General features: G+C 38.0%; 1 protein-coding gene across 1 annotated transcript in view; it reads right to left on the bottom strand.

Annotated features, from left to right (window-relative positions):
* The window catches only part of LOC140044987 (rab GTPase-binding effector protein 1-like), a 32,503-nt gene extending 30,503 nt beyond the window's left edge, over positions 1-2,000 (bottom strand). Inside the window, exon 1 of the mRNA XM_072089713.1 lies at positions 1,677-2,000. Within this exon, the coding sequence (XP_071945814.1) occupies positions 1,677-1,860 (184 nt within the window). The 5' untranslated portion in view covers positions 1,861-2,000. The remainder of the gene's footprint in view (positions 1-1,676) is intronic.
* Positions 2,001-12,742: the final 10,742 nt, after the last annotated feature.

Raw genomic sequence — 12,742 nt, forward strand, 5'->3', positions numbered from 1 at the left:
TCTTTACAGGTCCTGGAGTATAGAAGATGGGATTTTCATTGGCAAATCTCACCGTTTAAGGTACAAATATATTATTTTATGATGATAAATAAATGTCATTGTTAAGAATAAGATTCTTTAAATGTAATGATTTAAACGTACCTGTACATCAACGGCGTGGTGTTATATTTATTTGCAAGAAATGATGACGTAGAGACAATATAAATATTACTGTAAAATACTTCATTGAATATATAAAATATAAAAATTTAAGAAATAATTTTGAGTGATAGGCGGATAATTTCATTTTATGGTAGGAGATGAGGCGAGTAAACTTTCCTTATGCATGCTCAGCACATGGTTTTGCTGACTCGATCCCGGAGATTCCCCTTTTAAAGTAAAATATCAACAATAATGATACTATAGACGTAAAGGTGACCTGAATTAAACATTTTAGAGTTACATACTGTAAACATGTATAACATTAAAGATTACAACTTGTCTTCATTACAAAGAGAGCTTTCATTTATTAATTTCAAGTTCAGGTAATTAGCATAGAAGACATCTGATTTGACAGGGATTTTATGACGTCACGAAAGGTCCTTACAATTCAACGCAATCTTAATCGCGATGATACACATGCAGTATGGCAGATATTGAGACAATAGAAAACTGGCTCAGGTACACGCATGAATTTTAAATATAATATCTGGTTAATTGTACATAGATCAAATATTTGTATAGATAAGATGAAAAAACATGAATTTCCCTTAAAATGGTAAAATACCAAATTTGGCAAAATTCTGATATAAAAACTAGGAAGACCTTTTTTCAGTAGTTAGGTAGTTTAACCTAATGTAATTAACGTGTCTGGTGACTCCCTAGAAGGTGAAAAAAAAAGATGGTGGATATACAGTACAGTGGATATACAGTACAGTGGATTGTACATTTTTTTTTGGTTTTTATCAAGTTTTTAAAGGTGTTTAACAATCCGTATTTTATTGATATTGGCAATGTTGATAAAATAAATTACTAAAAAAAACCAAAGTTTATATTCAATTTCTTACTTCGAAAACTTTGTTTATTTTGTGCATTCGCCAAGCGACCAACAGAGGGCGTAAATTGTTTACATCGTTAACGTGACTAATGATAATTTTCGACAATTTTTTCTAAATGTTTGCTTTATTGCATCTTTATCCATACTACAGTTACAGTAGGTCTTAGCCTAGTAGGGCCTAGTAGTACTAGACCTACAACATATAAATTATGCCGTGGCTATTAAAGATACGGTACCATATCCTAACTTCAGTGACGTAATGCAATTTTACCGTACCTTTAGCAAACGGAAGTTAGGATACGGTACCGGCGTATAAATGTATTCTATATCTGTCCTGAAAATAAAGTTTGGGGGAAAAAGCTTATTTATGCTTATAACTGTGCCGAATTGTCTCAGGGCTGAATCGTCTCAGGGCCGAATCGTCCCGCTACCGTATCAGCTAGGCCTAGGCTAGGCCCCTCTACTCTAGCTAGCTAGGCCTAGCCTAGTAGCCTAGCTAGTACAGTAGTACTAGTAGAGTACTACTGTACTCTATCTAGCCTAGGCTAGGCTAAGTAGGAGGTTTACTTACTAATAGTAGTAGGCTATGCCTACTTGGTCTATCATTTAGGTAGAATAAATAATTGTAGCATACGTTTACCTGGAACAGTCACATCCCCTGGTTCAATAAAAGGTTCTAGGCCTAGCTGCCCATAAACGCCAACATACCGGCCACCGCCCGTCAATGAATCCCCGGGTGGTACACAACCTTCTCCGGCTGCTGCAGCAGCTGCCTGCATCCCAACTAGGCCTGGGCCTAAGTTCTTCTGGGTCTGATTTTGCATAATTAATCAGTTATGGTTGAACCATTTAAGTACTGTACTTAATGATGTCAATAATATAATGTACTTAATGAAATTAACCTTCATAAGTAGCGAGATTTCTAAAATATAGCAATAATTGTTTCATTGCAAACCGTAGTAACTTCTTCCACAAAAAAAAAAACAGAATCGCAGATGATGATCAATAATTTTATAACCAGTGCGCATGCTCAATTCAAATAATTATTATTATCAGCCCCTGAGACAATTTGGTCCGGGACGATTCGGCCCTGGGACGATTTGGCCCGGGACTATTCGGCCCGTGACGATTCGGCCCTGAAGCAGCGGTACGGGTACTGCACCAACAGGGTTGTAATTCTTAAACTACTGTGGAGTAGCTTTGCGTCAGGGAAGCTAGTCAAGTCGCCCCATCACAAAGTCGCCCCATACAAAGTCGCCCCTTACACAGTCGCCCCATCGCAAAGTCGCCCCAAAACAAAGTCGCCCCGACACAGTCGCCCCATCGCAAAGTCGCCCCATCGCAAAGTCGCCCCAACTCAAAGTCGCCCCATCGCAAAGTCGCCCCAAAACGTTAACATAGTTTTAACAAGTGCGTAAATGTCGCAATGATACACAAAATAACACGGAACGTATAAAAGGGGAAGCCCCGGTCGCGATTTTTTTTTTCGTACATAAGTTGGGGACCCCCTCATAAAACGTCACAAAATAAACATGAATAATTCATCAGTTAAATTTTCTTGTTCCGTGTGCACCCAAGCGTATAGCAACAAGAAGTGATTACACAAGTGCGGTACGATTCTAGGCCTAATCTCCGCTGTGGTTGCCGCGTGGGATTTCATAAAAGAATAGCGGCGTTTTGTGTGGATTGTCGAAATAATCAGCCTTTAGTTTATGGTGTTTTTAATATAATTTATTACTAAAGAATTACGTGTTAAAATTATAGTTTCTATTAATACTATTAGGCCTAATTATTAGTCTCTATAAACCCATGTCTATTCTAGTAGTAGCTGTGTGGGTGTGCAGGGCCGTAGCCAGGATCTGTCAAGGGGGGGTTCGCACACTAAGTATTTGGGTCACTGTTGATGATCATTGCTCTCAATCTTGTACTGTTACATGCGGGGTTCCTCAAGGAAGTATCCTTGGACCCCTTTTGTTCTTATGTTTTGTTAATGACATGGTAACTTGTATTGATCCTGATTGTAAACTCCTTCTATACGCTGATGACAGTGCAATTGTTTATTCACACAGAAATCCAGATATTATTTCTAAGAAGCTAGGGTCAACACTAGACTCCTTGTGTGATTGGCTTGTAGACAATAAGTTAACAATTAACCTGGATAAAACTGAGTGTATACTATTTGGTTCTAAGAGAAAAACTAAAAATGTTAACAATTTTAATGTCTCAACAAATGATAACAATATCAACACTAGTAATTGTGTCAAGTATCTGGGTATTGAAATAGATCAAAATTTAACGTGTTCTGAATATGCATGTAAAACCATTAAGAAAATTAATAATAGGCTTAAGTTTATGTACCGCCAACGTAAGATACTAAGTTGTAAGAATCGTAAACTATTATGCTCTGCTCTCATCCAATGTGTTTTTGATTATGCTGCATCTTCTTGGTTCTGTGGAACCAGTAAAGCTATCCAAAGAAAACTACAAATTGCTCAAAACAAAATGGTTAGACTCATAAAAGGAGTTGAACCCAGAAGACATATAGGTGCTGATCAATTAGACGATTATGGATTGTTAAATGTAAAATATCGAGTAAAGTTCTTGCAAATTAGCCAAGTTCATAAAATATTTATGGGCAGAAGTGCTTCATACCTAAACGAAAACTTTCGTAGAGTTAATAACTTACATGGTCACTTCACTCGTGGTAGTAAACTCAATTTTGTTGTACCTAAAGTCCAAGGCATAGAATGTAATACGTTCTATTTTAATGCAATCAGAGAATGGAATAACCTTCCTGACTATATTAAACAAATTTCCAACACATCTAAATTTAAAACTGAATTGAAACAATATTACAAAATTAAACATAGATAAATTATTATTGTGCCATTATATCAGATGTTTTGCTTATATGCTTATATATTTATGAACCCCGTCTTATAATGTTTGTTTTGTTAAAATTATAATTACTATCTTTTTAGGGACCACATTGGAATTAAGTTGTTTTACTTTAAACGACTTTATGTGTTTTCCCGTGCATCGTCAGACTTCATTAATCCCGCCATTTTTATTTGCTTTTTTGATGTACATGTATATTAATATTTAAGGTGATTTTATATATTATTGATGTATTTTTAATGTTATTTATTGAGAGATGCCAAATAAATGAAAGAAAAAAAAACACCCCCACCCCCATACCATAATCCTCTATGATACATTATACTTCATATCCACACATAAATACTGATGTATGTCGGAAGGCTATATACTTTATGCATGCTGCCTGCAGGGGAGGCGCCAGGATCTTCCCGACGTGGGGGCTACATTCCCCGACGAGGGGGCTATGCGAGCGAAGCGAGCATCACTAGGCTGGGGCCAGGGGGCCGCCAAGGGCCCCCGGTGGGGTCCAGGGGGCGAATCCCCCGGAAGCAACGCGTTCTGGCGTCATTTGAGGTCATTTTAATCAGATTTAGGGTAGCCATTTCTTATAATGCATAAATAAAATACTGCGTGCAAAAAAACGATGCGCGATTACTGTTTCAATCCATATTTTTCAATTTAAAAAATAAAAGTTCAAAGAAAATTTAGAAAAATAGAGTTGGAGGTCCCGGAAATTGGACTTATTATACTTCAAAACATGAAACAAAATATATAAGTCCCTATCATGGTTGTGACTGAGCTAAGAAATGTTTGAAAAATAGAGATGTTAGGTCCCGGAAAATGCACTTCTTGTACTTCGAAATATGACCAGCTTTATTGTTGGGGCTGAGCTAAGAAAATGTTTAAAACTAGAGCTGCAGGTCTTCAAAAAATTGCATTTTATACTTTGGAAACATCAGGCCTAGAGGCTTAAAAAACGCAAGCGTAGACCTTTTTTAGTCGGGGAAATAAGTTTATTCCTCCCAAGTGTATGCGTGCGTACCATCTGGACTTCCGAGTGGTGAGAAATTCATGACATACAGGACATTGAAAATGTAATAACTTAGCTATAATAAGATGTTGGCTAAGCGAAAATGGCATGTTTTTTTTATTTAGTAATGGATGAAAAATTTATTTTAGGTGCCCCACGGTACAGAAGGTTACTTGTAAATTAAAAAATTGGTGACCATACGAACAATTAACATAATTCGTTTTTGCTGTGTGTAGCGTACGTCGACGCAGTACACGACGTAACCGTCGGTAAACTTCGCCTGGAAAATAACTACAGTACACTTTTTGGTCCCTGAATGGAACATGATATCACGCGTCTCGACCCAACATTGAACGATTCGTACAAAGGGATACCGCCAGACAAGTGCGAACCTAGCTATTGTTTAGTAGTAAGTTAGATCGCTGGCAATAATGAATGCATATAAAGTGCATAATATCACTCTGACGTACTCTCACGGTCAATGAAACGTCGCGGTTTTCTTGGCGCTGAAGCTAGAGCTACGAAGTGAACGCGAACGCTTTTTACTGTATATTATATTCCCCGACAAAAAGTACCCGTGTTCCCTTCGGTAACCATCGGTAAACTTCGCCTGGAAAATAACTACATTACACATTTTGGTCCCTGGATGGAACTTGATATCACGCGTCTCGACCCAACGTTGAACGATTCGTACAAAGGGATACCGCCAGACAAGTGCGTACCTAGCTAATGTTTAGTATAGTAAGTTAGATCGCTGGCAATAATGAATGTCAATGGAACGTCGTGGTTTTCTAGGCGCTGAGGCTGTATGAAGTGAACGCGAACGTTTTTTTACTGTATATTATTATTCCCCGACAAAAAGTACCCGTGTTCCCCGACGGGGGGGCTAGGCTCCCCGACGAGGGGGATAGAGCCCCCGTAGCCCCCCCGCTGGCGCCACCACTGGCTGCCTGACTGCCAGTGATCTAAACAATTGGTACGCAGTTGTCTGGCGGTGTCCTTTGTACGAATCGTTCGTCCCCCAGCTCGCTGTGAGACGCGTCAATATCATGTTACATGAGGGACCAAACATTTGTTTTTCAGGTTAAAATCGGCAATTCATTTGCAACTCTTTACAGACTATATCACTCGAAGTACGCTCATACAGGGAAGAAGGTACTGTATGAGTTATTCCGAACGAGTTCACGAATTTTTTAATTTACGAACAACTTTTTGTACTGTGGGGCACGTATTTGGACGATTTTCGCAGATGAGGGTGAGGTATTGGGCATTTCGGGGATGGGGGTTCGCAGTCGGTTAAGGGGGGTTCGCTGTAAATCGCTGTTCGCCCGAACCATAAAAACCCCCCCTGGCTACGGGCCTGGTGTGTTTGACGTGTGTGTGTTAGGTATGACCAAAGATAGTTACACTATCTTTGGTATGACACAATCCGAGTAATAAGTCAGCAAAATTAAACAATAAACATTACACAAAAATACATTTTTTATTCTCGTGGGTCAAATCTTCCCATCTCATGTGTTCATATACGCGCATTTTTAAAGTTCCTTTGAGTACATGCATATTGTTTGATAATAAAATAGCAGAAAAAAAAAATACAGTACACAAATTATACACATTCTTTATTCTTGTGGGTCTAAACTTTCTTTGGGCTATGTCCAATGAATTACTACTTAGAATGTCTTGCCTAGCTGTCGATTAGCCTCGACTCGACACATTTTGTGTGAAGAGTGCGTGAAGGCAATCACGTGAATTGACTTAGAATCCTAGGCCTACTGTAGAAAGTATCGTGTCGCAGTTGTGTATAATCACTTCTTGTTGCTATACGCTTGGGTGCACACGGAACAACAAATTTAACTGATGAATTATTCATGTTTATTTTGTGACGTTTCATCAGGGGGTCCCCAACTTATGTACGAAAAAAAAAATCGCGCCCCGGTCGCCATGTAGTCTCAGGTCACACGATCGGCACGCTCCCCCCCCCCCCCCCCCATCATCAGAGAGGACGACAGTCAATCCGCGGTTGCACTAACGTGCTAGCTCACAAGAGGGAAACCCCCGTAATTACTCCGCCGTTGTCGCACTAAAGCCGGTGTTTTCCTGTCGACGTTATTCGACGCTATCGTTAACAAAAATCGGCGATCTTCTACGTAAACATTAACATTTTAACGATTTACAGGAAAAGGTACTTTTTTAACTAACGACGACGATACAAAATGTCGGCGATTTACAGGAAAAGGTGTAATAATCGACGGTAATCGACGCTACAAGTCGCGATCGTTGACAATCGCAAGAGTTGAATCCAGTTCAACTCTAGCGATATCGCAACGCTAAAACGTAAGAACTGACCAATCATCATGGCGATACAGCACATGACGTCACATAATTGATGGCAAATTCTGCTTTTCAATTCACATTTATTTACTCATCGTTACTTACTACATTTATTTTTGTTGCATCGCGGCGCGGTCAAAGCTAGGCCTAGCCTTACCAAAGTTACTATAAAATGATGTTCCGGAAAGTAAGTGCGGGAATATTAGGTAGGTCAAAGTCTTCAGCCTAGTCCAAAATGCTATTTGGACTAGGATAGGCCTACTGAAAACGAAGAACCATCTGTATAGAGATATTAGTATGCCTAGGCCCACGTGTCCTACACTGTGAGCCTACTGCTAGAGGCAGGGGAGTCCTCTATTCATTTTTGCGCGTTACGACGACGTCGAGAAAGAAGACCGGAGTTTCAACTCTAACGTTCAACGCTAGAAATTAAATGTTCGCGCGATCGTTAACATTTCAACTTGATCGTTTTCAAACGATCGTCGTTGAACTTTTAACGATTAACGATGATAGCGTCGACTACTAACGTCGACAGGAAAACAGGCTTTACGCACCATCTGAAGATTGGGAAACCACGCCGGAGTTTTACGATATCAGTCGCGTTTGAAATCGGTCGCGTTTAATCTTGGTCGCGTTTAATTTTGGTCGCGATAAAAATAATGATGTTACGATCTAGGATTATTTTTACTTTGGTCGATGAATATTTATTATTATATTATTAGGCCTATATTAATAATTGATTTTTTTTATTTTACAGGTCTATGATGAGAAAGATGTGTGCCTTAAAAAATGACAATTTGTAAACATAGTTTAAGATTATTTTTATAGTATTATTCGGCATAATGTCATTTAACAGTACATAATATTTAAATGTGAAATATTTTATAGGAAACGCTACGTCAGTGTCTTTTATTTTATATGCAACAAATTACGTAAAACAATTTATTTATAAAGATTCAGTTTACTATTAGTATTACAATGAACATTGATTATAAGCCTGGAAAGGCAACTGTCTTGTTTGATTTCAAATTAAATAAACACCCGATATGAGGATATATTTATAAGGCATGATAATTAGAATGTTCTATAACCAAAAGGGTTGAAAAGAATGTCTTACAGTAAAATGATAATTGTGCTGTTGAATAAAAGGCGACTCCAATCTGAAACAAACCGGAGCAGCTGCGCCTTCTGGCATCTGTTACGTCTTTCTGCTGACCGTCTGTTTTAAAAACACCGAAACAACGATACTGTACGATGGTTTTTCCAACTATTTTTTTAATGATTAATTATGTATTATAATAGGATAAACATTATAATGTATACGACATTTAGCGCGACCAAAGTAACAACGTGATCGATACCAAACGCAACCGATATGATTAAAATAGCGTAGGCCTACTAGTAGCGGCGGCGCTTCATAGTCATACCGAAATAAAACCGTGGGCGACTTTGCGATGGGGCGACTTTGCGATGGGGCGACTTTGCGATGGGGCGACTTTGCGATGGGGCGACTTTGCGTTGGGGCGACTTTGCGATCGGGCGACTTTGTATGGGGCGACTTTGCGATTGGGCGACTTGACTGGATCCCTTTAGTAATTGGTCAGTTGTTTTGCCCTACTCTGCTTTCTATATATTATCTATGTAACTAAAAATCATAGAGGTGTCACGATGAATATGGTCCGGGGCCAAAATCGGTCCGGCCGGACCAGTTTTGGCTCTAAAATTGTGGTCAAAAACAGTCCGCCACTGCCAAAATCGGTCCGGGCTTTTCTTCTGTCGATTTTAATTGAATTACTAGGCCTATGATGCTGTTTTAAGTTGTTTATGGCTAGAAAAATATCCCATGATATATATTAGTAAGTTATCTTGTCGGATAAATACTATAAATAAATGTATTTTATCTAAAAACATAACTTAGGTGTTCACTCATATTTGGACCTGCCACACACTCACATGAACGGGTATGAGACGCTGATATTGCCAGCTATATTTTATTTATGATTGAGGCCTTTTCCTTCCTCCTCAGCCTAATCAATATTGGATAATTGTTTTATAATAATTGTATTGAATTGATATATTGAGTGATAAATAAATGATTTAAAATTAAATTGTTTTTAACATCATGGGGAAACGAAGATGTTAAAAAAGAACAAAATGGATTAAAAACAGGCAGAGATACATATTGTATACAAAAAGCCTAACAATTAGTACTTATTATTGATGAGTTAATACTAATAATGATAAAAAAAAACAGGCTTAATTTATAATATTAAAATAACAAATAAAACCCCATAGTTTTCAATATAATGACTAATCATGGCCTTTTTTTAATGATATATGCATTGTGAATCATTTTGCGCACCATATTTGTAAGACCGGACCATATTTGGCGGCCAAAAACAGTCCTACTACCAGTTTTGGTCCGGCCGGACAGGTTTTGGCAGCCATAAATGGTCCCCCAGACTGATTTTGGCAGCCAAAACTGGTCCGCCGGACTTTGGCCCGGACTGATTTTGGTGTGACAGAGCCTTGATATAATTGGTGTCAAAATTGATCAGAACAGACATATTTATACTATTTTGGAAAACGCAAGGTTTTTCCTTTGACACGATGTCTATGCAGACCCTGTAATATAGGCTACAGATAGGCCTACAGGATCTTGAAGAAGACAAATGACAAAACAATGGCCATAGGCTACTGAATCTAGCATATGAGCGGGACAAAATTGTAGGCAAAGGTTTTTTAATTTTAAATGAATGTACTCCTGATCACGTACAACAAATCAACCCCTCCGTCATCCATCGCCTTCATATGCAAATGAGCATATATCGGGGCATATTATGTAAATTATATATAAAACCCATATTTTCACGATATCTCCAAAACTAATAATCACTTTATTACATTTTTTGTAGCACACCCTATGTTTTCATATCCAATGAACACATTCAAAGCATTTTCAGATACCATATAATACCGTAACAATTACCGATAATGATAATAATACCATTTCGCTGACAACCATTAAACGTCGCGCGCACAACTGAAATAGAAACGCGCGATAGACACCTTACAAATACACGCCTAGTGAAACAAGGCCATATAGATGGCTGTAGTCGCGTGCTCATTAGTGTTTACCGACCAACCAACCAACCTACCAACTGACCGAAATTACTGAACATGTTTAAAAATGTTGAAATGTTTAAAAACATTTATATTTTTTTAATTTACACGTGCGTAGCCTGTCACTTTTGACGTGCGTAATTTCGAGTTGAAAAGTAAGTCAAGAAAACAGAAATCGGGCAAAAAGAGTGCGCAATAGCATTTAACGCGCAGTGCGCGCGCAAAGATCTGCGCACTCATGGCAATTTTGTAAACGCTTAAAATTGCCTGAAATGTACTCTTATTTCATCGAAAATAAATGTTGAAAATGTTAAGCGCGCGTACGCATGCGTTACATGTGCTACGCACGTAATTGTATTGCCATATGATGATTTATGCCCTGAAATTTATGAGTACCAAATTTTATTTAATTGTGATTCATGGTTGTGAAGATATGATTACAAACGTGATTTCGTTAAATCGTGCGTAGACCGCGTAATTTTTTATTGCGCACCGTGAAAACATAACCACATCGATTCCTGGCCATAAGGAATATACTGTGAAAAATTGACTTAGCTAGATTAAACTGATATCAAGATAAGGTCAGAAAGCGATAAAACGCATAGTGATACCGGACTGACAGACCAACCGACATAGTGAACTATAGAGTCACGTCCACGCGATTAAAAATCAATAACGACGTAAACGGTACCGGAGCAATCCATAAAGGTATCGCGTCCGGCAAGAGTACTGTGAATCAGCAGCATAGGCCTTGTCGACAACATATTACTGCTGAACAACGTCAGAAGTGATTAGGATGGTCAAAACATTAACGAAAAGCTTAATAATGTAAGTGAACAGAGATTAGCTGATCAAGTACGTAAGATTAAAATGAAAAAGTATCTAGAGAATGTGGAACAACAAGAAATAGCACTCAAAATAAAAAATGAAAACCAACAGTTAAATCAAACTGTTATAGTAGCGTCAAATAGAGAAACATCATCTAAAAGCCCAAGTAACATATTAGGCGAAGATCAACATTATACATTACTTGAACCTTATAGAAACGAAAGCAATATTATTACCAATAATGAAGTCGTATAATAGAGCAAAGTTAATATCAGAGGTTAAAAATGAAGCCGTGGAAATGATTGAAACTCGAAATATCACAGATCTAAATTCATTAATGTACGCAGCTGCTTATGTCACAACTGAAAACATGGGAATGTTAACAAAACGAAGGGAAAGAAAAGTATATGAACCATTCTTGAAACCATTCTTGAAACGGAGAATAAAACAAAGTATTGAAACATGAAGAAAAGCTCTCAGCAAGATCAAGGAAAGCCGAAAAGGAAACATGAGATTAAAACACAAAGAAAGAAAAAGATCGATTGAATAGAAAATACAGCCTCGAAGAGAAAGGCACTTTGCAAGTTTCAGACATATTAAAGCAGAAAATCAAGGCAGGAGATATGATGAAAGATGTCAACAGTTTAAACAGAACCGCCAATTTAAAACAAACCAGAAATGGTTTTATCAAACTCTGGATGGAAGGGAAAAAAAGAGGCATAACAACCTGACCCAATTGAGGTAGGTTCATTTTGGAGAAAAATTTGGTCGGAAGATATTAAGCACAATGAGTGTGCTTATTGGCTAGAAGAAGAAGGGTTCAGTACAATTGAAATACAAGATGATATCAAATCACTATGGTAGATATCAAAATAGCAGTTAATAAAATAGCAAATTGGAAGGCAGTTCGACCTGAACTAGTCCAGGGACACTGGTTTAAAAGGGAAGAACAGTATTAATTCAGAAAAATAATTATCGCCATATTGCCTGTCTGCCAATAATGTGGAAACTACTCACTGGAATCTTGGGAGAAAAGTAGTACTAGCACCTTGATAGGAACAACATTCTACCTGATGAGCAAAAAGGTTGCAGAAAGAGAAGACGAGGAACAAAGGACCATTTATTGGTAGACAAGGCGATTCTAAAAAATTCCCGAATAAGACTGACTAACTTGTCAATGGCGTGGGTAGATTATAAAAAAGCGTACGACATGGTACCACATTCGTGGATTCTCAAATGCTTAGAGATATGAGCAAGTTGACATCAAAAGAGGAATTTTCCAAAGAGACTCGCTATCACCGTTACTGTTTGTCTTAATCATGCTGCCACTGACCTTTGTATTACGGAAGGTGAGAGCTGGTTATAAATTTGAAAAGGGCATGAAACATGTTAACCATCTTTTGTTCATAGATGATCTAAAATTGTATGGATCTAATAACGACCAACTAGACTCACTTGTACAGGCTGTAAGGGTATTTTCACGAGATATTAGAATGTCGTTTGGTCTTGACAAG

Source organism: Antedon mediterranea, chromosome 3, assembly GCF_964355755.1.
Source record: "Antedon mediterranea chromosome 3, ecAntMedi1.1, whole genome shotgun sequence".
Lineage (NCBI taxonomy): Eukaryota > Metazoa > Echinodermata > Crinoidea > Comatulida > Antedonidae > Antedon > Antedon mediterranea.